The sequence below is a fragment of the Aedes aegypti genome, chromosome 2 (genome assembly GCF_002204515.2).
Source record: "Aedes aegypti strain LVP_AGWG chromosome 2, AaegL5.0 Primary Assembly, whole genome shotgun sequence".
Classification (NCBI taxonomy): Eukaryota; Metazoa; Arthropoda; class Insecta; order Diptera; family Culicidae; genus Aedes; species Aedes aegypti.
The window spans coordinates 340,870,697-340,896,902 of NC_035108.1; the positions used below are offsets into that span (position 1 = coordinate 340,870,697).

At 39.3% G+C, this 26,206-nt stretch overlaps 1 protein-coding gene across 3 annotated transcripts in view; it reads right to left on the reverse strand.

The window, feature by feature from the left end:
* The window catches only part of LOC5573096 (TBC1 domain family member 24), a 207,353-nt gene that overhangs the window by 126,054 nt on the left and 55,093 nt on the right, over positions 1-26,206 (reverse strand). Inside the window, exons 2-3 of one of the 3 annotated variants that reach the window (XM_021846097.1) lie at positions 12,915-13,302; positions 12,032-12,843 (exon numbers count right to left, since the gene is read on the reverse strand). In XM_021846097.1, coding sequence (XP_021701789.1) covers positions 12,032-12,155 — 124 coding nt within the window. In that variant the 5' untranslated portion in view covers positions 12,156-12,843; positions 12,915-13,302. Of the gene's footprint in view, positions 1-12,031; positions 13,303-26,206 lie in introns of all 3 variants that reach the window. The other 2 variants (XM_021846098.1, XM_021846096.1) reach the window with 2 other exon arrangements.

Genomic DNA, 26,206 nt, shown 5'->3' on the forward strand with positions numbered 1-26,206 from the left:
TTTGTAGGTGTAATCAAATTCCCATATTTGTTAATGTTTGCAATTTGATTAGAGTGGGCTGCTTCCGCTTGTTTCCACCGCGTACGAATCGCGCTGCAGCACCAATACAAAACGCGACTTCAGTGACATCTCGTAGCATTTTGCCGCAACAGCTCGCGCCTGGCTCCGATTTGATTTCGATCTTAGCGCACAGATCAGTAAGTTGAGCTCGGCAAGTTCTCGACAGTCCACAATGGGCCAGAAATCAAAATCTTGCGCCTTAAGGTGAAGATGAATCGAAGTCTGAAGAACCAAACACCAGTTTGAGCTGAAAACTTAATCGATTGGTCACTAGCTGGTGGCAATCGATTAAGTTTTCAGCTTAAACGGATGTTTAAAAGCTATGCCTAATGTTAGAGATCGTTCAGTATGCATAAATTATTCATTTTTTTAATCCGAACAGGAATCAGAGAAATAGAGTTGCTATAAAAAATTTCAGAGAATCCTGCCATAAATGGTTTTATGAATATATTTTGAAAATTACGTATATCGCTTCTCCTATTTTCATATGCAGGAATTTCATCAGGAGCTTAAGAAAATTAAGGTACAGGTTGTATTACAATTTGAGAAAGAAATAATCTTGGAAATTATTTTACCCTTAATTTGTAATCCGGAACAGTCTTAACACAAATAAATATGAAATAACTTTGTACTATATATTTTTTTTAGTTCTTTAACATTGGTGTTGTTTACTTTTTTATTTCCAATTTGAAACTGTCTAAAACTTAAGGAAACGGCAAACTCACGTTATTTTTAGTTTGCCAGCAACATTTAATGTCATTTGGATTATTACACACAGAACTAGACCTGATTTTTTTTCTAAGGATAATCCCAGAAACTATTCCAGACTCCACCATGTAATTCTTCAGGAATTCCAAAAAAGATTGTTACACGAATTTCTTCAGTAAATCTTGGAGTTCATCCAGAGATTCTTCAATCGATTTCGCTATGAGTTCGTTCAAGATTTCCGTTTATTACATTTTCAAGATCTCAAGCAATAATTCCTACAGAGATGTCTCCACTGATTTTCAAGGATTACTTCCAGAACTGTCGTTCAGTTTTGTCAAAGATTTCAATCAAGAATTTCTCTAAAGATAGCTTAATTACTTTCATTGATTTTACTATGGTTTCTTCAGGAAGTCTTTGATAAATTCCTCATAGAAGTTCCATAAGTTTTTTTTTCAGATAATTGTTGGACATTACATTTTTTGAGAAATTCCACAAAAAATTCTGAACGTATCGCTATAACAAAACCTATAATAATCTGATAAAACTGCTGTAGAAATTCCTGATGATTAGTATCAAATGAACGAAAAAAAATAAATTCAAAATCAGTTTTCCATTTCCAGGATGTTTTTGTTTTTTTTTTTTAATACAAAGTGGCCAAATTTGGAGGTTTGCATTTAAATTTTTATAAATTATTTTAGATTAAATTTCTAAAATACTGTGAGCTCAAAACAATTTGCATTTTGAAAGAGTTTATAAACTGTTGTCTAAAAAAGATCTTGGAATTATGTGAACCACTTTTGGTCAGTTAAATTTTCACAAAACGGCAAAGTTTAATAGCCAACACATTACCCTCTAAGAATGCCTTAGGAACTATGTGTTAGACATGGCTGGCTCCTGAAGAAATTCTTCTTGTGAAACTAATGCTAGATCCAAGAAGAGATTTTTTTAAGAGAAACGATATTTCGACAAAAAGCATTTTACTGTTCTCCTATGAAGCTATATACAATTTTCGATATAGATTCGAAAAAGCATCTTCCAAATAATATATCAAAAACATTTGGCCAAGAATCTCGACAAGAAAAATCTGCCCAAGAATACCTAAAGGACCTCGCCATTTGTTTATGCGTTAAAGACCTTCCCAATTTAAAAAAGACACGGACACCGTCTTCAGCCATGTAGCTGCACAGACTGTTACTTAACACTAGACATCGGCCAAGCATGCTCCAGTAGCACAGCCGAGAAACATTCCTGATGAAAAGTTTCAACGGCTGAAGCGGGAATCGAAGCCACACCCCAAGACACGATGCGCTCGAATGCCTGACAACACTAACCGCACGGCCACGAGGCCCACAAAATTGAAAATTATCGAAAATTATTGAAAGAATCACTGTTAATTTGCAGGAATCCATTAGGCATTAGGTATACAAAATCTTGTTAGAGGTCACATAACAACTCTGTCATAGATTAAGGACTATTAAAACTAGTAATGCAGACAAGGCTTCTTCAAGAATCAGGATCATCGGTAACTCCAGGAACCATCGAACGGAGTTCTGAATAAATTTTCAAAAAATTGCAATAGATCTCCCAAGAATTTTGACATTGTTTTTGGCTCAGATTTTCGCAAACCGCTACGAATCTACTAAGAATTAAAAAAAAATCAAGTAAAGTTATTCTCTAGAATCTAGGCATTCAAAACCTCATAAGCAAACTACCTACTACCTTTTTAGTGATCTCTCAAAGAACTTTCAAGAAATTGCCCAATTATTGCCTCGTTTCCTGTGGAGACTCCTGCAAAGATCTTATTAAACATTTGCCATGAATTTAAATGGAAATCTATCAAGCATCTCACCAGGAACTTTGCTAGGATCCTAAGAATGTTGATGTTCTATAAAATCTCCTATGAGTTTGTTCAATATCTTTCCGCATTAAATCTACAAAGCATTTCACAAGAAATCGGTCAGAATTGTTACCAAAAAAAATCTCTAGGAAACCAATGTTTTTTTTTACAGAATTTTAATGAAACAAATAATCACTTACTAGTTGACAGGTAGTTTTCTAGTTTAGCCCATAGGCTTGAAATAGAAACAAATCGGTATTCTTATGTTTGAAATACATATTTTCCCAATATGTTGTTTAAATTTCCGTGTAATTCGGTGTATTCCCGGCCTTTTGTAATTGCCTGGATTTTCCCGCATTCCCTGGATTTCCCGGATGAATGGACACCTTGCTGGATATTCCTTGAAAAACAATAAACTGAATCATTGAAAAATATTGTGTAAAAAAATGTTCGGAATAATTGCTATAGTATTTGCTGGTGAAACCTTAAATAAAATATTGAAAAATCCATGAAGATTTTACTTAAAAATTAATTGAACATGTTTTCGAAAGAACTGCAGAATTAATTCGTCGTTCGTCGAATGTTGGAGAAATTTCTAGACACATTTATGAAGAAACTTAATGTTGAATCACTGGTAAAATGGATTGAATTCATCTATAAAGAAGAGTGCATAATAGATTTTATGGAATAATCCAAAGAAGAATATTGGAGCAATTATATTAGACATAGGGATGGATCAAATATTACGTAACGCAACAGTATTCAATAATGTTACGAATACAAAAAATATCAACTATCCATACAAAAGCTGCTATGTGGGGTCTAAAATTGGCAAATTTTACTTTACGTAATATTTGAATGATCCCTTACCGTGGATTAATTCACGAAAGAATTCATATGAAAACGGCTAGAGCAATAACTGAAAAAATCGGCGTAGGAACTCTTTGAAGAATTCTTATGGGGATTTCTGGAAAAACTCTTTAACGAATTTCGCCATAAACTTTGAAATAAACCCTTGGAGATTCTTGAGAGAACTCCTGCAGGAATTTTATTTATATGGAAGATCTGCTAGAGAAAATCCTCAGAAATTGGCGAAAAGATTTCTAAAAGTAATCAATGAATAGCAATTTTGTGTTTGTATAGTAATCCCTTGAGAAATCCCTGGTTATGAATTTCGTATTCACTGAAGGATAAGAGAAATAGTGACTTTAGAGACTATTTTGATTAAAATAGACACTTTCGAGAGCTTCTAAAGAGACTTTTTAGAGGCTTGCATAAAAACAAACACTAGGTCTCTAGAAAGAGACTTGCTACCGCTTATGGATTAAGACATTTTTAAACAGCTGGCGTTCAAGAATTACGTCGCATTTTTTATGAAAGGAAATCTCTCCGGTGTAGTGCTATTTGCTTGATTTGGGGTCGACAAATACACAAGAAAGATTCACCCCCGCACCAAATGCACGATGTACAAAACGCTCATAAGACCGGTAGTCCTCTATGGGCATGAGGCGTGGACTATGCTCGAGGAAGACTTGCAAGCTCTTGGGGTTTTCGAACGCCGAGTGCTAAGGACGATCTTTGGCGGCGTGTGGCGGCGAAGGATGAACCACGAGCTCGCTCAACTCTACGGCGAACCCAGTATCGTGAAGGTAGCTAAAGCTGGAAGGATACGCTGGGCAGGGCATGTTGCAAGAATGCCGGACAACAACCCTGTAAAGATGGTGTTCGCCACGAATCCGGTCGGAACAAGAAGGCGTGGGGCGCAGCGAGCTAGGTGGATTGACCAGGTACACCAGGACCTGGAGAGTGTGGGTCACAGTCGAGGATGGAGAGAAGCGGCCATGAACCGAGGGAATTGGCGAAATATTGTTGGCGAGGCTTTATCAAGATAATTGATGTAAAGCCAAATAAGTAAGTAAGTAAATACAGTATTGGACAAAACATTTGCAACTTTTTCGATTTTCCATACAAAATGACCAACTTTGGTGAGCTATATCTCGGTTATTTATATACCGCTTTGAATGACTTTTTGGCAGAACATCAGACATAACTTGAATTTTGACATATATTTTTCCAATCACAAGTTCAAAAGCAGTAACGGTTTGACTAAAGCGAATTTTTTTACGATTTTTTATAAATATCATAACTAATCATATTAAACGAATAGCTTCATGGTATCATCAGCAAAGTTGTAGATTTCAACGAGATGAACAAGTTTGCTGAGGACAGTTTTAGTGTAGGGCTATTAGATTTTGAGATAAATAGTTTTGAATTTTTCATCGAAAATTACACTTTAGTTAAACCGTTATTACTTATAAACTCGTGATTGGAAAGATGAATAAAAAATATATGTTAAAATTCAAGTTATATCTGAGGTTCTTTGAATCGGTCCATAAATAACTGAGATCTAGCTTATCACAGTTAATAATTTTGTATGGAAAATCGAAAAAGTTGCAAATGTTTTATCCAATACTGTACACATTAGCCTGGGATACACTTACACTACCCGTCATAAATACGGACTCACTAAAATAAGTATTGCAACACTCAGCTGAATATTGAATCACCCTGAAAAGTTTAGCATCACCTCAAAACAGGTAATTTCACATTGCCATATCTCGAGATCCTTACGACTTGCAAAGAAGCCATCTTCAGCAAAGTTGTTCAGGGGATCAAGTACATCCGGAAAGGGAACAGTTTAGTTCGCGATTTTGCCGCTAGGTGGCGCTAGTGAGCATGTAAAATCGAGCATTTTAAACTAGTTCTAGCTTGTGATCCATTAAAGATAGAAAGTTCGGTTCTTCGGCAAACTTGCTCAGGGGTCCAAGGACATCCGGAAAGTGAACAGTTTAGTTCGCGATTTTGCCGCTAGGTGGCGCTAGTGAGCATTTTAAACTGGTTCTAGCTTTTGATCTATAAAAGATAGAAAGTTCGGTTCTTCGGAAAAGTTGGCTCAAGCACATCGGGAAAGCGAACAGTTTAGTTCGCGATTTTGCCGCTAGGTGGCGCTAGTGAGAATGTAAAATTGAGCATTTCAAACTAGTTCTAGCTTGTGATCTATAAGAGATAGAAAATTCGGGTCTTCGGCAAAGTTTCTCAGGGGTTCTAGGACATCCGGAGAGCAAACAGTTTAGTTCGCGATTTTGTCGCTAGGTGGCGCTAGTGAGTATGTAAAATTGAGCATTTTAAACTAGTACTAGCTCATGATTCACGAGAGATAGAAAGTTCGAGTCTTTAGCAAAGTTGTTCAGGGGATCAAGGACATCCGGAAAGCAAATAGTTTAGTTCGCGGTTTTGCCGGTAGGCGGCGTTAAATCTAAATTTGAGCATTTCAAACTAGTTCTAGCTTTTGATCCACAAGAGATAGAAAGTTGGAGTCTTCAGCTGAGATCTGGCTCAAAAGATAGAATTTGTTTCATATATTTAATTAAATATGCGTACTAGTGCAACCTAGTGGCAAAATTAGGAACCACAAAATTTGATATTTGGATGTCCTTTACTTTATTTCTGTTCTTTACTTGCAGAAGACTCGAACTTTCTATTTCTTGTGGATCACAACTAGAACTAGTTCAAAATGCTCAGTTTTACATGCTCACTAGCGCCACCTAGCGGCAAAATCTCGAACCAAACTATCTGTCTTCCGGATGTCCTTGACCTTCTGAACAACTTTGCCCAAGACTCGAACTTTCTATCTCTTGTGGATCACAAGCTAGAACTAGTTTGAAATGCTCAATTTTAGATTAAACGCCGCCTACCGGCAAAACCGCGAACTAAACTATTTGCTTTCCGGATGCCCTTGACCTTCCGAACAACTTTGCCGAAGACCCGAACTTTATATCTCTTGTAGATCATAAGCTAAAACTAGTTTGAAATGCTCAATTTTGCATGCTCACTAGCGCCACCTAGCGGCGAAATCTACAACCTAACTGTTTGTCTTCTGGATGTACTTGGCCTTCTGAAAACTTCGTCGAAGATACGAACTTTCTATCTTTTATGGATCACAAGCTAGAACTAGTTTAAATGCTCAATTTTACATGCTCACTAGCGCCACCTAGCGGCAAAATCGCGAACTAAACTGTTCACTATCCGGATGTCCTTGAACCCCTGAGAAACTTTGCCGAAGACCCGAACTTTCTATAACTTATGGATCACAAGCTAGAACCAGTTTAAAATGCTCAGCCCTGAACAACTTTGCTGAAGATCGCTTCTTTGCAAGTCGTAAGGATCTCGAGATATAGCAATGTGAATTAACCTGTTTTGAGGTGATGCTAAACTTTTTGGGGGTGATTCATTATTCAGCTGAGTGTTGCAATACTTATTTTAGTGAGTCCGTATTTATGACGGGTAGTTTATATGAAAAATTTAGATTCTTGCTCCGATCCACTTTTTGGTTTGCAATTAGGTCCCATAACAACTGTGCGAAATTTCAACTCGATCGGTGAAACTATATTTTAGCGCCAGCCGTTCAAAATTTGTATGGGATTTACTATGGGAAAACTTACTTTTGCAAAGAAAAATCGCCAGAGGTCGCCGGTTGACCTCTATAAAAATTCTGAACACAGATCTCGATAGGTTTTTCTACGAATAATAACATTGCCGAAGACAGCAAAGCAATCCGATGATTGTGAAAAAAGTTACATAGCCGAGGAGTTTTCTGCACTTCCACAAGAATACACTGGGAGTTTTGATATGGGAAAGGATTCGTTTTAGTAAACGATGAAGATATAACACCAGCATAACTCGAACCGGATACGATTGATCCGGATTCTGTCGCTCACCCACAAAGGAGAATACAACAGATCCAATGGATAAATTTATACTGACGCATTTCTTTGTTTTTATTTCGCTTCCGCGCACTTCGATATTTTTTCACCCGCACAACGCGAACCGAACACGATTGATCCGGATTCCGTCGCTCGCACACAAAGTAGTATGCAGCAGATTCAACGGATTAACTTCTACTCGTTATAAAGCTTTAATAGTGTCTCTTATATATGAATTCCAAACAGTGGAATATAGAAAAACATGTTTTAATCAATACTTGTTAAAACTGTTGACTCACACTCTTCTTTTTCTTCTTGGCATTAACTTCCCCACTGGGACAGAGCCGGCTTCTCAGCACAGTGTTGTTAAGAGCACTTCCACGCAACTGAGAGCTTTCTTTGCCAAAATTGCCATTTTTGCATTCGTATATCGTGTGGCAGGTACGATGATACTCTATGCCCAGGGTAGTCAAGGAAATTTCCATTACGAAAAGATCCTGGACCGATCGAGAATTGAACCCAGACACCTTCAGCATGGCTTTGCTTTGTAGCCGCGGACTCTAACCACTCGGCTAAGGAAGGCCCCTCGACTGACACTCAAATCTCAATAATAGAGTTCTCCCGCGAGAGAGAACTTATTTGAGATGTGCTTCGCAAAACTCACGCATGAGATTTCAAGGCAAAATAACTTGCTCACGCTCATGCTTTCGAAAATTAATCAATCATGAAACCAGTCAGAAATCTGTCAAAGCCCAATGTTGTTGTTTACATTAGAAAGGTTTGTTGTATTTCTAGCAAAAACAAAGAATACGTGCATTGCTTGATTTTTTTCATACTTGAGTTGTAGCTAACGTAACCCAACAGCCAAAACATCATGCATCAGTTGGCTCATGCGTTTGCCTCATTGGCCGGTATTTTCAGTTTTTTATTCACGTAAAGCACTTATTCTGTGTTGTTCTGCTTGAAATATAACGAACTTCTATAATATAAACAACAACTTTGGGTTTTGAAAGAATTCCGATGGATTTTATGATTGAATCATTTTTGACGGCATGAGCGTCAGCAAGTGATCTATCATCAATGTCTCATGAGTGAGTTGTGCAAAGCACATCTCAAGTATGTTACTCTCGCGAGAGAACTCAATGATTCTGATTTCTGGCCCATAGTGCAGCGTGGGACAACGTTGCGCAAGTCACGTTGTCACGCTCGGTGTCACAAGGCGAATAAATGTACAATTTCCACGCTTCACGGGCTTCGTCGTTGTGGTGGTTGATACATCTTTCTTAGATCGGAAAGGTGGCGACGCAAATGTCGAAGACGACATGCAACGGACATTGGCGGGGATTTCTTTGTTCCGCATTCGAACCTGGTGCGAATGGATGGAGGCTTCTTGAGTGCGAATTGCAAAAGTCTGGCTCCACTAGATACCTAGCTGATGTGACGAAATTTGATGTTCTGTAGTGAGCTGGTCAAGTAGTGCCGGCGAGTATGACGGGTATTGTTTGATTTAGGGGGAAACCATTAGATGGAAGGCGGGCACATGATGATGCAGAAAGGAAGTATGAATCACATAGTAGAAATTTTCCATTGAATGAAATTGTGAAGGTAATTAGAATTGATTGTAAGTATTTGGGGGTTCACAGTATATGGCCCTGCGGGAAACAAGCTTCACATTTCAAGGTAAGGTTTTGGTCCAAATTTACCACATCTTGTTATCAGTCAAATAAAAACCACAACGCTCCATTTTTTGTCTGTAGCACCGCCGTTTTTTGCTGGATTTATGGTAACTGAATCCATGAAATAAATGGAATGTTGAATATGCATTAGGTATATGTATATCGACTCCAGTATGTTTATTTACTTGTATGCTGATTTATGAGCATTATTTCCAAGAGAAATCAGTGTTTTTTTTTTGGAGAATATGAAATAACGAAGGTTGTAATGCTTTCGATGTGAAAAGTGTTTTTTTTTTGTTGTGTCAGGAAAGTATTGTATCAGTCCACATAAAAAAACGACAAGTTTGGTATGAACATGGAGATTTCAAGCCTGTTGAAAAAATAGTGGATAACACACCAACGATTGATTTTATTCTTATCGTACGAGTATCTTTCCAACTATTATTTCCCAGTTGAGTACCTTTCAAAGTTTACGATCAATCTTCTTCTTCGTCTTCTTGGCATTAACGTCCTCACTGGGACAGAACCGGCTTCTCAGCTTAGTGTTCTTATGGACACTTCCCCAGTTATTAACTGAGAGCTTTCTTTGCAATTTTTCGTGTGGCAGGTACGATGATACTCTATGTTCAGGGATGTCAAGGAAATTTCTATTACGAAAAGATCCTGGACCTACCGGGATTCGAACCCCGACACCTTGGCTTTGCTTTGTAGCCGCGGACGCTAATCACACGGTTAAGGAAGGCCTTTTCATTCATTATGGTTATATTTTTTGAACTGTAGATTGGCAGTAATGTCTTGCCGCCGTAACGATTATAACAAATTTTCCGTTCACCTTTCAATCAACACAGATCAATCAACGCAACTCGAAGGAAACCTTGATCTAGTATTGACACTTGAAAAATGCACACTGCATGTTTACATCGAGTATCTAGCAGCTTCTGTGTTCCACCAAACGAGTTATATTTCAAGTAGGTGGGTATTCATTTGACGCTGAGTGCGCTTATCAATGTACCGCCGCACTTCGATATCAGCGAAGCTCGAAGTCTCAGCATAGCTGTCAACGATACGTTGTCCACTAAGGGATAGAAAAAATAGCAACCTTCATTGAACGCTCAACACATAGACCAGTGGTTCTGTATCTTTTAAATGTCGCAGTTCTCTTTGAGATTAAACAAGCGTCCGGCAAACCTTAGCAAAATGTTTCCTCAAGTTTTTTTTCTGTGTATAATGTTAGAGTACTTGACTTTCCTAGGCATAGAGTAACATCGTACTTGCCACACGATATATAAATGCGAAAATGGCAACTTTGGCAAAGAAAGGTCTCACTTAATAATTGTGGAAGTGTTCATAGAACACTAAGCTGAGAAGCGGGTTCTGTCCCAGTGACGACATAATGCCAAGAAAAAGAACAAATTTCTTATTAGGCTTTTAGACAAAATTAAGGTGATATTCTTGTGGTAATTTCTGCTGAATTTCTAAACTAATATTGATTGAAACTTCTCTTAAGCTTTGTTTTGTTAAGCTTTCTCAAAAGGTAAAAAGGTATGTAGGTAGACTTGTGGCCTTCTTCCAAAGATTACTTTAGTTCTTTTTCAAGCAATTCGTTTAACAATGTATGGACAAGAGGTCGAAAGACAAAACGTCGAAAGGACAAAAAGTTTGCTACTGTGACTTGCTGACGGATTTCATGTCAAATCGGTCAGTCACAGAACTCGACCATCTTCGATTTGGATTAAATTTTGCACATCTTTTTGGAATGGTTTAATAAGTGTTTTCCATAGCAAAATTCATCATTTTGACTCAAGTATAACTTTTGAAAATGGACTAGAAATTTTGGAAGCAACTCATTTGAAAAATTCTAACTCCGAAACTGTTGATTTTAGAGAAAAATGTTCTATGAAGAAGTTGTAGTGAACCGTTTGGACTATAAGAAAAAAATATACACTGAAAAAATATTTTATTTATTTTCATAGAAAAATCAAAAATAAAACTTAAATTTTAAATTATATCGCGAATAACGAATTAAAATGGCCTATTTAAATATATAAATAATATTTTTTGCATTAAACTCGATATAATTCGAAAATGGCCACTTCTAGAAAAATTATTTATATAATCATCATGGCTTAGAATCATTTCTAGATACTTACTGTATCATCAGAACGTATTTATTTTGACAAAAAATCAAAATTATGAAAATCGACCGAAAGCTGTTCTTAGAAAAACTTTTTTATTAAAAATATCTCCATCATGAAACTTTGTCCCAAATATCTGTTAACTATCAAGATTCTATGGTGAAAATTTAAAAAATATTAAAAGTGGGGTTTTTGTTTAATAAAATTTAAGTTTTATTTTTGATTTTTCTATGGAAATAAATAAAATATTTTTTCAGTGTATATTTTTTTCTTATAGTCCAAATGGTTCACTACAACTTCTTCATAGAACATAGTTCTCTAAAATCAACAGTTTCTGAGTTAGAATTTTTCAAATAAGTTGCATGCAAAAATTTATAGGCCATTTTCAAAAGTTACACTTGAGTCAAAATGATCAATTTTTCTATTGAAAACACTTATTCCACCATACCAAAAACATGTGCAAAATTTAATCCAAATCGAAGACTATCGATCACGATTTTTATTTTTTTTTCGATTCATTCTGGATGGAATTCGTCTGCTATACTAGTCCTGCGATAGAATACTGAGAAGTTGTCACGCCCCCAGATGACCCGCGGGCCACCAGTTGGGAATCACTGACATAGACCATTCCCGCCTCTTGAGAAGTCCCCTGACATAAATAGAACGGCAAGCGCCGTTATCAGTCTCAGCTGTTACAACCGAGCCACCACAACAAGATGTACACTCGCGGACACTGACTGGGGCGGCGTAAACGCGAATAGCCGCCACAACACATGACCCATCTGTTTTCAAAATTCTTGGTCGTGACTGAATCGCGCAAAAAGGCAGCGAAGAAAATTAAAAACAACCTACCTGGAGGGGTGTCGGTCAACACCGAGATGTTGGCTGTGTCCACGTGTGGTGCGAACGCTTCATAAATGTCCGATTCTTCCTCGATACCGCTCAGCTGATCGGTTCCGATGGCATTCACCGGCATGATGGATTGGGATTCGCTTGGCTTCGTTTCGCACCGAGTCGTTAAATTGCACTTCGGGTTCCTTCCTATAATACTTTCCGTTGCCCTCGCGCGTCACGAGGTACACTGTGGGATACTGAACGGTAAACGGGTCGTAGGAGTTTCGGTTGCGATTACACCACGATTGATTCGAACTTGATCAACTTTTATCCCTTTGGGGGAACCACACTTGATCTCACAAATCGATTTTGAAACAACACCAAATATGAAACCAGAGCACCGAAACGGGGCCTGATAACCAACCAAATCGCTCTTCTGTTTTGCCTTGCTCGTCGTCTCACTATCTGTTGCTCGATGATGATTATTTTTCTTCTATTTCATCGGCAATATATCGAACCGTGCGCGTCCAGTTTGCATTCGCTTCTATCGGTAAACAGCCAAAAAATGCTGATACTCGCCGGATTGTTTCACTTCCTCTCAGCTCAGCACAGCTCAGCTCGGTTCCTTCAGTGGAGCTCGGAGATTGGATGGAACATGCGAGCCAGGTATAAACACTTGACAGTTTCGAACGCCGGAAAACTCAAACAGGGCGGCCACCAGGCTTCTCTGAAGCTCTAGATATAGATTCACACCAACACAACCTCAAGGAGAACGTGGCCGTTGATGCGCGAGAGCCAAACGTTGGGGAATTACTTCCAGAAATGGGGAACTGCTGATAGATAGAGAGCAGCTGATTTGGAGTATGGATTTCTGTCGTGGATATCACAGCGATTTACTTACGAAAAAAAATATAGATCACCACACAAACAACTGACTAGACTAGGACTTGAGCTCTTGGGTGTTTTGACGCTTATCTTACGCGGCGCGGCGCACTACTAAACTATTTGGAATCTCACTGGTAAACTTTTTTTTTTCTTTGCTTATACTTATGCGTTGCTCTATGTTTACGATTTACTGATTTTCTTTCCCTCGCGGTGAAATCTAATCTCAAACAGGATCGTTGTTGTCGGATTGGTCGGCTTCGGCTTCGTTTGTTCGTTTGGTTCCAAGTTGACGATTGTTACACTCCAGTCTATGGGGACACTAGTACCCCAGGGCGTACTCGGAATGCATGCATTTTCCTTCGATCGGTGCACTTATGTGAGATCCTCGAAAAGCATGGTGTGGGCTGAAAAGAAAACGGGAGAAATGGAGAAGAATTAGTTTTTTTTTCAATAATGAGTATGAGAGGAAACAGTTTAGTTAGCAATCTTAAAAACTGTACTCGAGTGATGTTTCATCCGCGAGTTTACATCAAAATGCTACAGGAACGTCTAGAGGAAATCCTGAAGGAGTTCCTGAATATATGCCTGAAGTAATCTCTACAAAAAAAACCCTGAACAACTTTTTTTTCCTAGAGATTCCTGAAGAACCCTTGGAAGAAGGGTGTACAAGGATTCTAACTACTGAGTGTCCCAAAAATAGGAACATTAGGGAAACTCATGTTTGAAAAAAGAGACCAAAAAGTGACCAAATAAGATCCAAAATTGACCATAGAGAAAACAGTCATGATAAAGAGACCATGTAGGAATCAAGAAAACAGAAATAATCCAATCGGGATTATTCAGAGAATCGAGCCATAAATGCGTCTATGAAACTGCTCATTTTTCTGTATGTATTTTTTAAAAAATATTTTTCAGCAAGTTCATCAGAAACTAAATCACGTATTCGTCCAAAGTTTTCTTCCGGTATTGCTCTGAAGATTACTTCAGGAACTCAAGGTAGGCTGCCTATCGTTCAAGATTTTTTCAAGAATAAAACCTGTATGTTTTTCAAGTTGAACACAGAAAACACTCTAGAGGGTCCACCAGGAATTACTCCAAATACTGTTTCACAAATTTATCAAGAAAATCATGTTAAGGTTTAGAGGAAAAATATAAGAAGAAACCGACGGGTTCGGGTTTGAAAATATGAAATTTTCCGGGTTCGGGTCGTGTTTGATAGCTTGAAAAAAGTCTGGTTTGGTGAGAATTGAGAACAGAGTAACAGCCTGAAAACATTCCTATGCATCAGAAACGATGAATTTAACATCTTGTCAAACTCTGGTTAATTCGGGTTCTTCGGGTATAAGGAGAGAAATATGTTCGGGTTCCGGGATTGCCTTTCAATTGTTATCTCGGGTTTGGGTCGGGTACGGGTCGGGTTCGGGTTTGAAAAATGTGAAACCCGACCATCTCTGTCTGAACACCGACCATATGGACAATTTGATGGACTGATACTTTTTCACTAAAATCAACATTATTTTACTAACACCATAGAAATACCATACCATACCATTTAATGACGTCAGGTCTGTAGTGGCAGCAGGATAAGCCGGATTAGAATCTAACAGAACATTTTTTCAATTGAATTTATAAAAAAAAAACTATTCTGAAGACACTTTTCTTAGTAAACTTGATGATTTTGTGGTCTTAGTGATAAAAAAGTAGTATTTTTTATTACATAATCGCAGATAGCTCGCAAATTATCAACTTGCATGTAAATTTATCTGCAAAAAATATTTGAGCTAACCCGGTACATCCACATTACGTTCTACACACGGTAAAATATGAAATTTTAAGAATTTTCGCGATCATCTGAAGTTTTCAATGTGAAGTTTTCAATGTAATTGTGCAGAATTCGTTTTCGGCTTTCGCGTTACAACTTCGATAACTTTTGCTAATATGTATGAATCCTTCATGAAATTTCACCACTGGATACACCATTGTTCGGAATTAAAAGGCTGTGATAAGTTTCTCGCTGACAACTAGAGGTACCACCCACAGTAATTAAAAACAAGCGGCCAAATATTAAGTGCAACAGACTTTTTGTAATTTTCTAAGGATAGCTAAATGAAGAAATTACTTTACAGATTCTTTGTAAAACTCCTTCAGGAAGTCTCCCAGAAATTATTTGAGAAATTTCTCAAAAAAGTATTCATAGGATTGATTCAGAATTCATTTTTCAGGAATGTCTCCAAGAAATTGTAAAGACTTTTTTGATTTTTGGATAAATTCCTTAAACATTTCGGGGGGTACTTAAAAACTAATCTTGATACTTATGTATAAAATCCTGATGAACCTGAAAAAAAAACTCACTTATGAAGAATTCTTGGAGGATATTTTAGATAAATTGCTAAGACTCTCATTGAAAAATAATCATTCGAATTTCTGGATAAATATCCTTTGACATTTCAATAGGAATTCCTTGAAAAAACATCAAACGAAATTCTTGAAGAAATTTGTTTGAGGAATATCGGACTAACTGGTGTAGTATTTGCTGGTGTGAAATTTCAAACAAATTTAGAAGAATTCGTAAAGATTTTACTTGAGAAAACACTCGAGAATTGTTCTTCCAATTTCTAATTTTCAGATTTCCTAGAATAATCCATGGTGGAATTTTTGAGCAATGCAATGCACTTATGAAGGATTTCACATGAGAATTACTGGATGAATAACTAAAAAATCAGCGTAGGAAATCGTTGAATACCTCTTGTAGGATTTCCTTCTAAAAACTTACCGAATTTATCCAAAAATTCTGGAATAAATTTTTAGCTTAGCTTAGACTGACTACACATATCTATGGTTGCTACTCCGTGATTGATCGAACTTAATGAAGATGCACAAAGAATCAACTAGAAGTTCGGCTGGGATTGGCCAAAACCTTCCTTAGTGTGCATAATTCAATGCCTCTATTTATACAGCGTCAATAACGGCGCCGGCCACATCCTTGCAGTCAGGTGGAATTGGAGGAAGAAATATTAGTGTGTAACCTTTGCTATTTAGAGACCGTGTTTACCTCTGAATCTCCACAAAGGTTACTGAAAGAGATGTTTGTTAATGGGGAAAATCGTTGGGTCATAAATGTTGTGCGACATATTTTCTCAAAAAGGAGTGCATTCTACTCCGCATAAACAATTTTTGTCGTAATATTAGTGTTCAATTTATCAAAAAGCTAATATATTTAGGATAAAAATTCCTTAAACACGATTTGGGGTTGATATCAACTAGAATTCGTGAATTGCACGCTGTTCGGTATGTCGACCAAATATCGGCAGTAAGACGCGCTTAGATACTAAAAGTATTGTCGCAAATATTATCGTCCGCTTCTTACATATATAAAAATATTTAAATTTCAATGCAGTGTAGTAAACTTAGGCATATAATACAAATTAATCAAATTCATCTAGAGATTGATCGTTGACATTTCAGTTTATTTTGATGCTCCGAATATGTGCATGAAAATAAACTTAACGGACCGAAAGTACCGGTACTACCGACCATTTTTTGGTACCGAAATACCGGTACCGGAGAGCACTGAGTACCGGTATTTTCGGTACTGATGAAAAATCTAATAACCGTTTGAATCAACAAATTCCTTCACAATAAATGGTACGTAAGTTTGGAAAAGTTTGTTGATGGTGAATTTCTCAGGTCGATCAAGGAACATTCACATACAGGCCTATTCGAATTATAATCTTTCCAGCACTAAGGACGGTTTATCTCCGTACATAAAACGTTAGAGGCACGCTCATTGTTTGCATCTTGTTAAAACAATTTTTTTGAACATCTAAATTAAAACTTAAATTATTGAACGGAAATGATTCAGCAGATCCTATGGTTATCAACAGGATTATCGAATTATCAATTGCCCAATACAAATGAAGTTTCTAATGGTGAATATCAAGCTTTCTAGACAACTAGGTACAAACAATATCAGGATATTGAAGCATTTAAAGGTGCTTCAATTATGATACAAAGGTTGATATAAATTGTTGGAATAATTAGTGAATTGCGAATCTGTTCAAAACGAAAAAAATGTTGACACTTCAGGATGCATGGGCAACAATTCGAGATGCATCCAGATGGGCTAGGAAAGAAATATCTCCGTGTCTGAAAGTTTAGTTATATAAATACACAAGTATGGCAGTTAAACATTGACCTTTCAACAAGCTTTGCATTTTTAAATCCTTCTTTATGAATGATAAGCAAGGTGTTAACATGAAAATAGTCAATAAACTATTCATTTTGAACGATTTTCCGCACTATATTGAATATTACACAATGCATCTGCAACTTTTTCTAATTTCCTGTAAAATGGTCAACTATGGATGGTTAAAGAACATATATGAATTAATGTGACCCACCACGTCAGACCAAACTTGAATGTCTACGCCTATTTTTGATTGTTTCATGAGTTATAAAGTTAGAACGGTTAACTCATTTATAAAAATGAAGAACAAGCTTTAGCAAACTTGGGCTTATAGGTGAATGTGAAAAAGATGATTTAATTTTGTCCAATCTTGAATGATTTATATTGAATGCAAAGAAAATCTTCCAGTACCGGTATTTTACCGGTACTACCGGTACTGAGAGTTACAGTACCGTGGAACCGGTACTCATCAAAAGGGGTCGGTACTAGGAACCCTAATAAGAATGGGTGTTTGGTGGAACTGCGCGTAACACTTGTTGTTATTAAATTTAGTGATTGTGTTGGTGCTAATGGTGTGTTTATAATAAAGTCTATGGTGATGAAAATTTGAAAATGAAATTGGAAGTGATTCTGATAGTTTTGTTAGAAATATAATAATGATGATGTATAATGATGTGAACTCCACTAATTTAATAAAGGCCATAATACATTTTGCAATCATTTCTCTGAATATAAACATTATTGCCTAGTTCTTCAAACATGCATGACAAAAGTGTTAATAATGACAGCGAGTGCAGCAAAATGGATCGAAGTGATTTTGTTTTACTGTAACTTTGTTGATAGTGCTAAATTGTAGTTTGAATAGTAATGACTCTACAGCAACAAAAATGATGAAACATTTAAATTGAATATCTTATAATTACTTAGTAATGCTAACAGATGGTAAATGCTAACAACAATGAATTTATATGAAAATGGTGTGATGTAAAAAGTGATATAATGGAAAGTATATCTGAAGTGTATTATGAAAGTTGATTAGTGATAATCGGTGAAATACGTGATAGTGTCGAAAATAAAAGTGACGATAGTGAGTGATGAAATGAAATGGGGAATGAGGACCTTTTAATAAAACTGTTTCGTTCTTCACTTTAACCACTCTAGTAGCATTTCAGACCTTATCACAGTTTGATAGTAGTCTAAAGTACTAGACTGCAAAACTACGGTAAGGACTGATTGCTGCTAGGGTACACAGTGACCATTTGAGCAACATTGCTTAGGAACGTCTGTGTGATGAACGCAATAGAGGCTTATAAAAGCAAATGCTGGGAAGGAGCTTAGGGCAGATTAAGAGTGCCAGTACTACCCCTATCGCTACCGACAAAAAAAAAATCATGGAAGCATTGTCCTGGACTACGCACGTTCTACCCTGAATGCTTCATGCAATGCCATTATTGATGGTATGGCGTTCCATAATCTTCACCAATTGAATTTGGTCAGCAACAAAAATGGGCGCATTTTGGACCTTGTGTTCTCCAGTTCTGAGCTGGTAGCTGTTACTGAAGCGAGTGATAGATTAATAGCTATCGACTTGCACCATCCACCCTTGAAAATGGTACTTTTGGCTGTGACTGAAGAAATCTGTGCGCATGAAACGGAACATCGTTTAGATTTCAAGAAGATAAACTTCGATTCTTTACTGACCTTCCTCGACAACATAAATTGGGCGTTTGTGAGCCTCTGTACAGATGTCGACACTGCCACTCGCAATTTTATTGGTATTTTGAACGATTGGCTTGTTACGCATGTTCCAAGAAGTAAATCACAGCGATACCCTCCATGGGAAACCCACGAGCTGCGAACACTAAAACGAAGAAAGAATGCAGCACTACGTCGTTTTCGTAAAAATCGTGCTCCTGCTTTCAAGACCCAATTTCAATGCGCTAGCCGAGCCTACATGTCGATGAATGATTCATGCTATCGAGCTTATGTTGTTCGTACCCAAAATCAACTTCGACGTAATCCGAAATCATTCTGGGGTTTTGTGAACAGTAAACGTAAGGAAACCGGACTGCCCTTAACTATGTCATTTAGAGAAAGGGAATGCAGCGACCCCTCAGGAAAATGTGCTTATTCGCTGAGTGTTTTTCGAGTGTCTTCAATAATAATCTATGCACCTCCTCTGACATAGAACGCGCCACTTGCGATGTCTCCCCCACGTTGCTGACATAGACATTTTTGACGTAACCGACTCCATGATCCTGCGGGCAGTAAGCAAACTGAAAAACTCTCATTCACCTGGTCCTGACGGAATTCCTGCCATCGTTTACAAGAAGTGTATCAACTCACTCTTAGCACCTCTTCGACACATATTCAACCTTTCTCTGGCGCAGGGTAGCTTCCCAAGTATATGGAAAGAATCATTCATGTTCCCAGTTTTCAAAAAAGGATCTAAACGCGATATCAGTGATTATAGAGGAATCACCTCTCTCAGTGCTGGATACAAGCTATTCGAAATTATCGTTAACGAATATCTACACTTCGAATTGAAAAATTTCATCTCCACGGACCAGCATGGATTCTTCCCTGGGAGATCGGTTTCACCGAATCTAGCCGACTTCTCTAACACATGTATCACGAACATGGAGAACGGATATCAGGTGGACGCTATCTACATTGATTTAACCGCTGCTTTCGACCGAATCGACCATGATATTCTTCTAAAAAAAAAAGAAAAAATTGGAGCATCTGTTGGATTTATCAAATGGTTACGAAGTTATTGAAAATCAGAATCGGTGCTAGTTGCTCGAGTTATTTTGAAAGTACTTCTGGAGTTCCCCAAGGCAGTAACCTTGGGCCTTTGTTGTTCTCCGTTTTTTTCAACGAAGTCACCAATGTTCTTCCACGTGGATGCCGTATCCTGTACGCAGATGACCTTAAAATATTCTTAGTGATACGCAATCTGGACGATTGTGTTAGACTTCAAAACATGCTAAGCCATTTTTACGATTGGTGTGAACGAAACAAGATGTCTGTAAGCGTTTCGAAATGCTTCGTGATTTCATTTCATAGGAAATCGAGTCCAATCAATTTCAACTACAAACTGGCAGGCTGTATCCTGAATAGGACTACCTTAGTTCGGGACCTAGGGGTGATGTTAGACAGTAATCTCTCCTTCAATCAACATGTATGGTGATTGATAAAGCTAATCGTTCAAATGGACACCAGTAATGTACCATCTCCAACGTGCCCCCGCCTCAAGGCCTACCCGCCCGACTCTAGCGGGCCGTATGTTGTTTTTTTCCGACCCAAAGGCAAACGGTTGAATACTAGTCAGATCAGTAAGGATCTGACTAAGCGGTTTTCTACCGTTGTCTCCATTGACACAGTAGGTACCGGTAAGCTTCGCGTCACCGTCAGTGACCGTAAACAGGCCAATGAGATTGTGGCCTATGAGCTCTTTACACGAGAGTACCATGTTTATCTGCCAAGCCATCGGGTCGAGATCGCGGGAGTTGTCACCGAAGGAAGTATGACCTGCGAAGAGTTGATGCAGGGTTGTGGTCGTTTCAAAAACCCTTCTCTTCCGGCAGTCCCAATACTGGAGTGCAAGCAATTACACTCGGTGTCTCTGGTGGGAGAGAAGAAGGTGTATTCTAATTCAGACTCCTTCTGTGTGACCTTCTCCGGATCTGCTTTGCCGGATTTCGTCGTAATCGGCAAACTTCGACTACCTGTTCGGTTGTACGTACCGAAGGTAATGAATTGCACCAATTGTAAGCAGCTGGGCCACACTGCCCAGTATTGCTGCAATAAACCCCGCTGTGCTTCTTGCGGGGAGAGACATGTGGATGGTGCCTGCAGTGCGCCTCCAAAATGCGTTTATTGCAATGAAGGGCCTCCACATGCTCTCGAAAACTGCCCGACGTACGTACGCCGGCAGCAACATCAGCGACGGTCTTTAGTGCAGCGCTCTCGGCGAAGCTTCGCTGAGATACTAAAAAAGGCTGCTCCGTCTGCTGATTCTCGGAACATCTACTCTTCTCTGCCTCTTGATGATCAGGGCTCTGACTCTGAGGTTGGTGAAGGGGTTCCCTTCGTTTTCAAGGGTACAACGAGGAAGCGTGTGAGGCTCCAGAGACCCACAAAAAAGCCTCGTAATCTGTCTAGCAGTGACCACCCACCAACCATGAAAAATTCTAAGCCTGCCGAGAAAGTCTCCAAGTATTCACCTCCTGGATACAAACTCCAAGAGGAAAGAGACTTTCCATCGCTACCGGGCACATCAAAAATCCCAGATGTCCCAACTTTTCAGACTTCTCAGCCAGAAAGCCCACATATGGAGCATCAGGAGCAATCTCAGGGTGCTGCAATGTTCACGCTCTCTGGCATCGTGGATATCATCCTCAATTTCTTCAATGCTTCCGACCTAGTGAAGAACATTGTTAACGGTCTTCTTCCTTGTGTGACTCCTCTTTTGAAGCAACTTGCTTCAACAATGCCCCTCCTTGCAACGATCATATCTTTTGATGGATAATTTATCCACCGAGGTCGAAGATGTGATTTCTGTTCTACACTGGAACTGTCGTAGTATTATGCCTAAATTAGATAGTTTTAAATTTTTAGTTAGTAATTTGCAGTGCGATGTTTTTGCGTTGTCAGAAACATGGCTAACACCTGATGCGACCCTTCCTTTCCATGATTTTAATATTATTCGCCTGGATCGTCCCGACTCGTATGGAGGGGTGCTTTTAGGGATCAAAAAGCATCACTCGTTCTACCGAGTCGATCTGCCACCGATGACAGGCATTGAAGTCGTTGCATGTCAGGTGACTATCCGAGGCAAAAGCCTCAGTGTCGCCTCCATATATCTTCCGCCGAGAACTGCGATCTCTCGCAGAGATCTTTCTCACATCTGCTCAGTTATGCCTGAGCCACGGTTGCTCATGGGGGACTTCAACTCCCACGGAACAGGCTGGGGGGAACTGTATGACGACCACCGATCAACGTTGATATATGACCTTTGTGACGACTTCAATATGACAATTCTAAACACTGGGGAAGTTACGCGAGTTGCACCTCCAGCGCAAGATGGAAGTTCAAGGGATAGCCGTTTAGACCTCTCCATATGTTCGAGCTCACTATCACTGGATTGTTCATGGAGGGTAATCCAGGATCCCCATGGTAGTGATCACTTGCCGATCGTAGTGTCAATTACTAATGGAACACATCAGCCTTCATCCATTGATCTTGCATACGACCTCACGAAACACATTGACTGGGGAAAGTACGCTGAAACAATCATTGATGGAGAACATGCGGTACAAGTTCTTCCTCCGTTGGAAGAGTATCGATTTTTATCCGAGTTGATTCTCAACAGCGCGCTTCAAGCACAACGTCGTCCTGTGCTAGGTCCGTCGATTCGTAAAAAACCTCCCAATCCGTGGTGGGATGACGAATGTACGGAACTCTATCGCGAGAAATCCGCCGCGTTTAAAATTTTCCGGAAACGTGGTACAATTCACAACTATGAGCACTATTCTTCCCTTGAACGTAAGTTTAAAAACTTGGTCAAAGCGAAGAAAAGTGGTTATTGGCGCCATTTCGTGGAAGGATTATCACGCGAGACCTCGTTAAGAACGCTTTGGACCGTCGGAAAAAGAATGCGTAACGCGTCGTCGATTAATGAAGATCGAGAGAGCAGTCCGCGGTGGATTATCGATTTCGCCAAGAAAGTTTGTCCGGATTCAGTTCCAGTAGATCGCGTTCGTCGAGCCCCTCCAGATGATAGGGATGTCATGGATAGACCGTTTTCGATGGTTGAATTCTCACTTGCCCTCCTTTCATGTAATAATTCCGCTCCAGGAATGGATCGAATAAAGTTCAATTTGCTTAAGAACCTCCCTGACGTCGCGAAGAGGCGCTTATTGAACTTGTTTAATCAGTTTCTGGAGTGTAACATTATTCCGGATGATTGGAGGCAGGTGAGGGTGATAGCTATCCAAAAACCTGGGAAACCAGCGTCGGATCATAATTCGTACCGTCCAATCGCAATGTTGTCATGTCTTCGCAAGTTGTTAGAGAAGATGATTCTCTTTCGACTGGATAAATGGGTTGAATCGAGTGGCTTGCTGTCAGATACGCAGTTTGGTTTTCGCAGAGGCAAAGGAACGAACGACTGTCTTGCGCTACTTTCTTCAGAAATTCAGCTTGCCTTTGCTCAAAAAGAGCAGATGGGTTCAGTATTTTTGGATATTAAGGGTGCTTTTGACTCAGTTTGTGTTGATGTCCTTTCAGACAAACTCCACGCAAGTGGCCTTTCATCAATTTTGAATAATTTTGTGTACAATTTGTTGTCAGAGAAGCATATGAGTTTTGCTCATGGCGACTTGACAGTTTCACGAATAAGCTACATGGGTCTCCCCCAGGGCTCATGTCTGAGTCCCCTGCTTTATAATTTTTACGTGAGGGACATCGATGGTTGTCTCATGGAAAATTGTTCGTTAAGACAGCTTGCAGACGACTGTGTTGTTTCTGTCACAGGACCAACCGCAGCCGAGCTGCAAGGACCTTTACAGGATACTCTAGACAATTTGTCTACTTGGGCCTTAAAGCTGGGTATCGAATTCTCTCCGGAGAAAACTGAGATGGTTGTCTTTTCTAAAAAACACAAACCTGCTAAGTTTCCACTTACACTCATGGGTAAGACAATCTCTCATAGCATGTCTTCTAAATATCTCGGGGTCTGGTTCGACTCCAAATGCACCTGGGGGAAGCACATTGTGTATCTGACACAGAAATGCCAAAAAAGAATCAACTTCATGCGAACTATAACCGGAACATGGTGGGGAGCCCATCCGGAAGATCTGATCAAGCTGTACCAAACAACCATCTTGTCGGTCTTAGAGTACGGTAGCTTTTGCTTTCAATCCGCGGCGAAAACACATATGCTGAAGATACAGCGGATTCAGTACCGCTGTCTTCGCATCGCGCTAGGCTGCATGAACTCGACTCACACAATGAGTTTAGAGGTACTTGCAGGAGTACAGCCCCTGACAGATCGTTTCGCGGAGTTAACACTCAGGTTCCTCATCCGTTGTGAGGTTCTCAATCCATTGGTTATTGAAAACTACGAAAAGCTGCTTGAACATAACCCTCAAACTCGTTTCATGAGTGTGTACTACTGGTACATGACGCTGGAGGTCAGTCCATCTTCGGTTAATACCACTCGAGGTGACTTCCCTGACTTCGACCGTTCCTCTGTAGTTTTCGATCTGTCCATGAAGCAAGAGATCCATGGAATACCAGATCATTTACGTTCAAAGTTTATCCCTCCCATGTTTGCAAGTAAATTCGGGCATGTCAGCGAGGACCGACAGTTTTTCACTGATGGATCAAAAATGGACGATATCACTGGTTTCGGTGTTTACAACATTTCCCATAGCGCCTCCTTCATGCTTCAAAAGCCATGTTCTGTATATGTTGCTGAACTAGCAGCTATACATTACACCTTAGAGTACATCAGTTCTCTTCCACCCGAGCATTTCTTCATTTTTACCGACAGTCTAAGTTCTCTGGAGGCTGTCCGGTCAATGAAACCGGTAAAGCACTCAGCGTACTTCCTGAATGGAATACGCCAAGCATTGAGTGCTTTGTCAAATCGCTCATACACTATTACCCTGGCTTGGGTCCCTTCTCATTGCTCCATTCCGGGCAATGAGAAAGCGGACTCTCTGGCTAAGGTGGGCGCAATAGAAGGTGATGTTTACGAGCGTCAAATCACCTTCGATGAATTTTTTGCATTGGCCCGTCAGGAGACCTTGATCAGCTGGCAACAGAAATGGAGAGACGGAGAAATGGGTAGATGGCTGCACTCCATATTTCCACAGGTGTCGAAAAATCCATGGTTTAAGGGATTGGACATGAGTCGTGATTTCATTCGTGTTATGTGTCGGCTTATGTCCAATCACTATTCGTTAAACGCGCATACCTACCGTATTGGGCTCTCGGAAAGCAATCTCTGTGTTTGCGGCGAGGCTTACCAGGATATTGAACATGTCGTATGGAGATGCGATGAGCACCGTGGCATCAGATCTGAACTGACTGAAACACTCCGGGTCCGAGGAAAACAACAGAAACCTGTTAGGGAAGTGTTGGCGAGCCTTGATTTAGAATACATGAATGCGATCTATATGTTTTTGAAACGTATTGATGTCAGAGTTTGATTGTCGTTCGTCCCCCTGTCTATCGTTTTCCCGTTCAAATTGTCCTCGTCTTGTCGCTGTCTCCCCCGTTTAATACGTTTTTTAGTTTCGTTACAGTTCTGGACAACCTGTCCCATCGAACCTTATCAAGCTAGTAGTCTAAGTAGTTTAAGTATCACTATAAAAGTACAACAGAAACCCTAAGAAATCCTTTCCTTTCCTATTGTTCAAATGTAATCCCTAACCTCGAATCAACCGCGAGTACTTCGGTTACCCAAACTAACATAGTTTTAAAGTAATTACAAAATATAATATGTAAAAAAAAAAAATGTAAAAGATTGAATGATTTCGGCTCTGTTATGCCCTATGGCGCCCGAGCCTACCAAATAAACGAGATAAGTTAAAAAAAAAAGCTAATCGTCAATTAGGTTTTATCGCAAAAATCTCTCGTGAATTCACCGATATCTACTGCTTGAAAGCACTATACTGCTCGCTTGTTCGCTCGATACTTGAGACAGCCGACATAATTTGGACTCCCTATCAATCAACATGGATCGAACGAATCGAAAAGATCCAGAAACGTTTCCTACGACACACACTCGCACATATGCCTTGGAACAATCCTGCGAACCTGCCTCCCTACACTAATCGTTGTCGACTCCTTAACATGGATACCCTGGAAAACCGGAGGCGAGCGAACCAAGCGCTTTTCGTTGCAAAACTACTGAAAGGTGAAGTTGATGCCCCAATGCTACTTTCTCTTCTACCTGTAAACATCCCGTCAAGACCGTTTCGGAGTTATACATTTCTACGTCAGGCTCAGCATAGAACTAATTACGGATCCAACGCTCCTCTACCAGCAATGATTGCTGAATTTTCTCGTGTTCAACACTTATTTGATTTTAATTTGTCGTCCGGTGT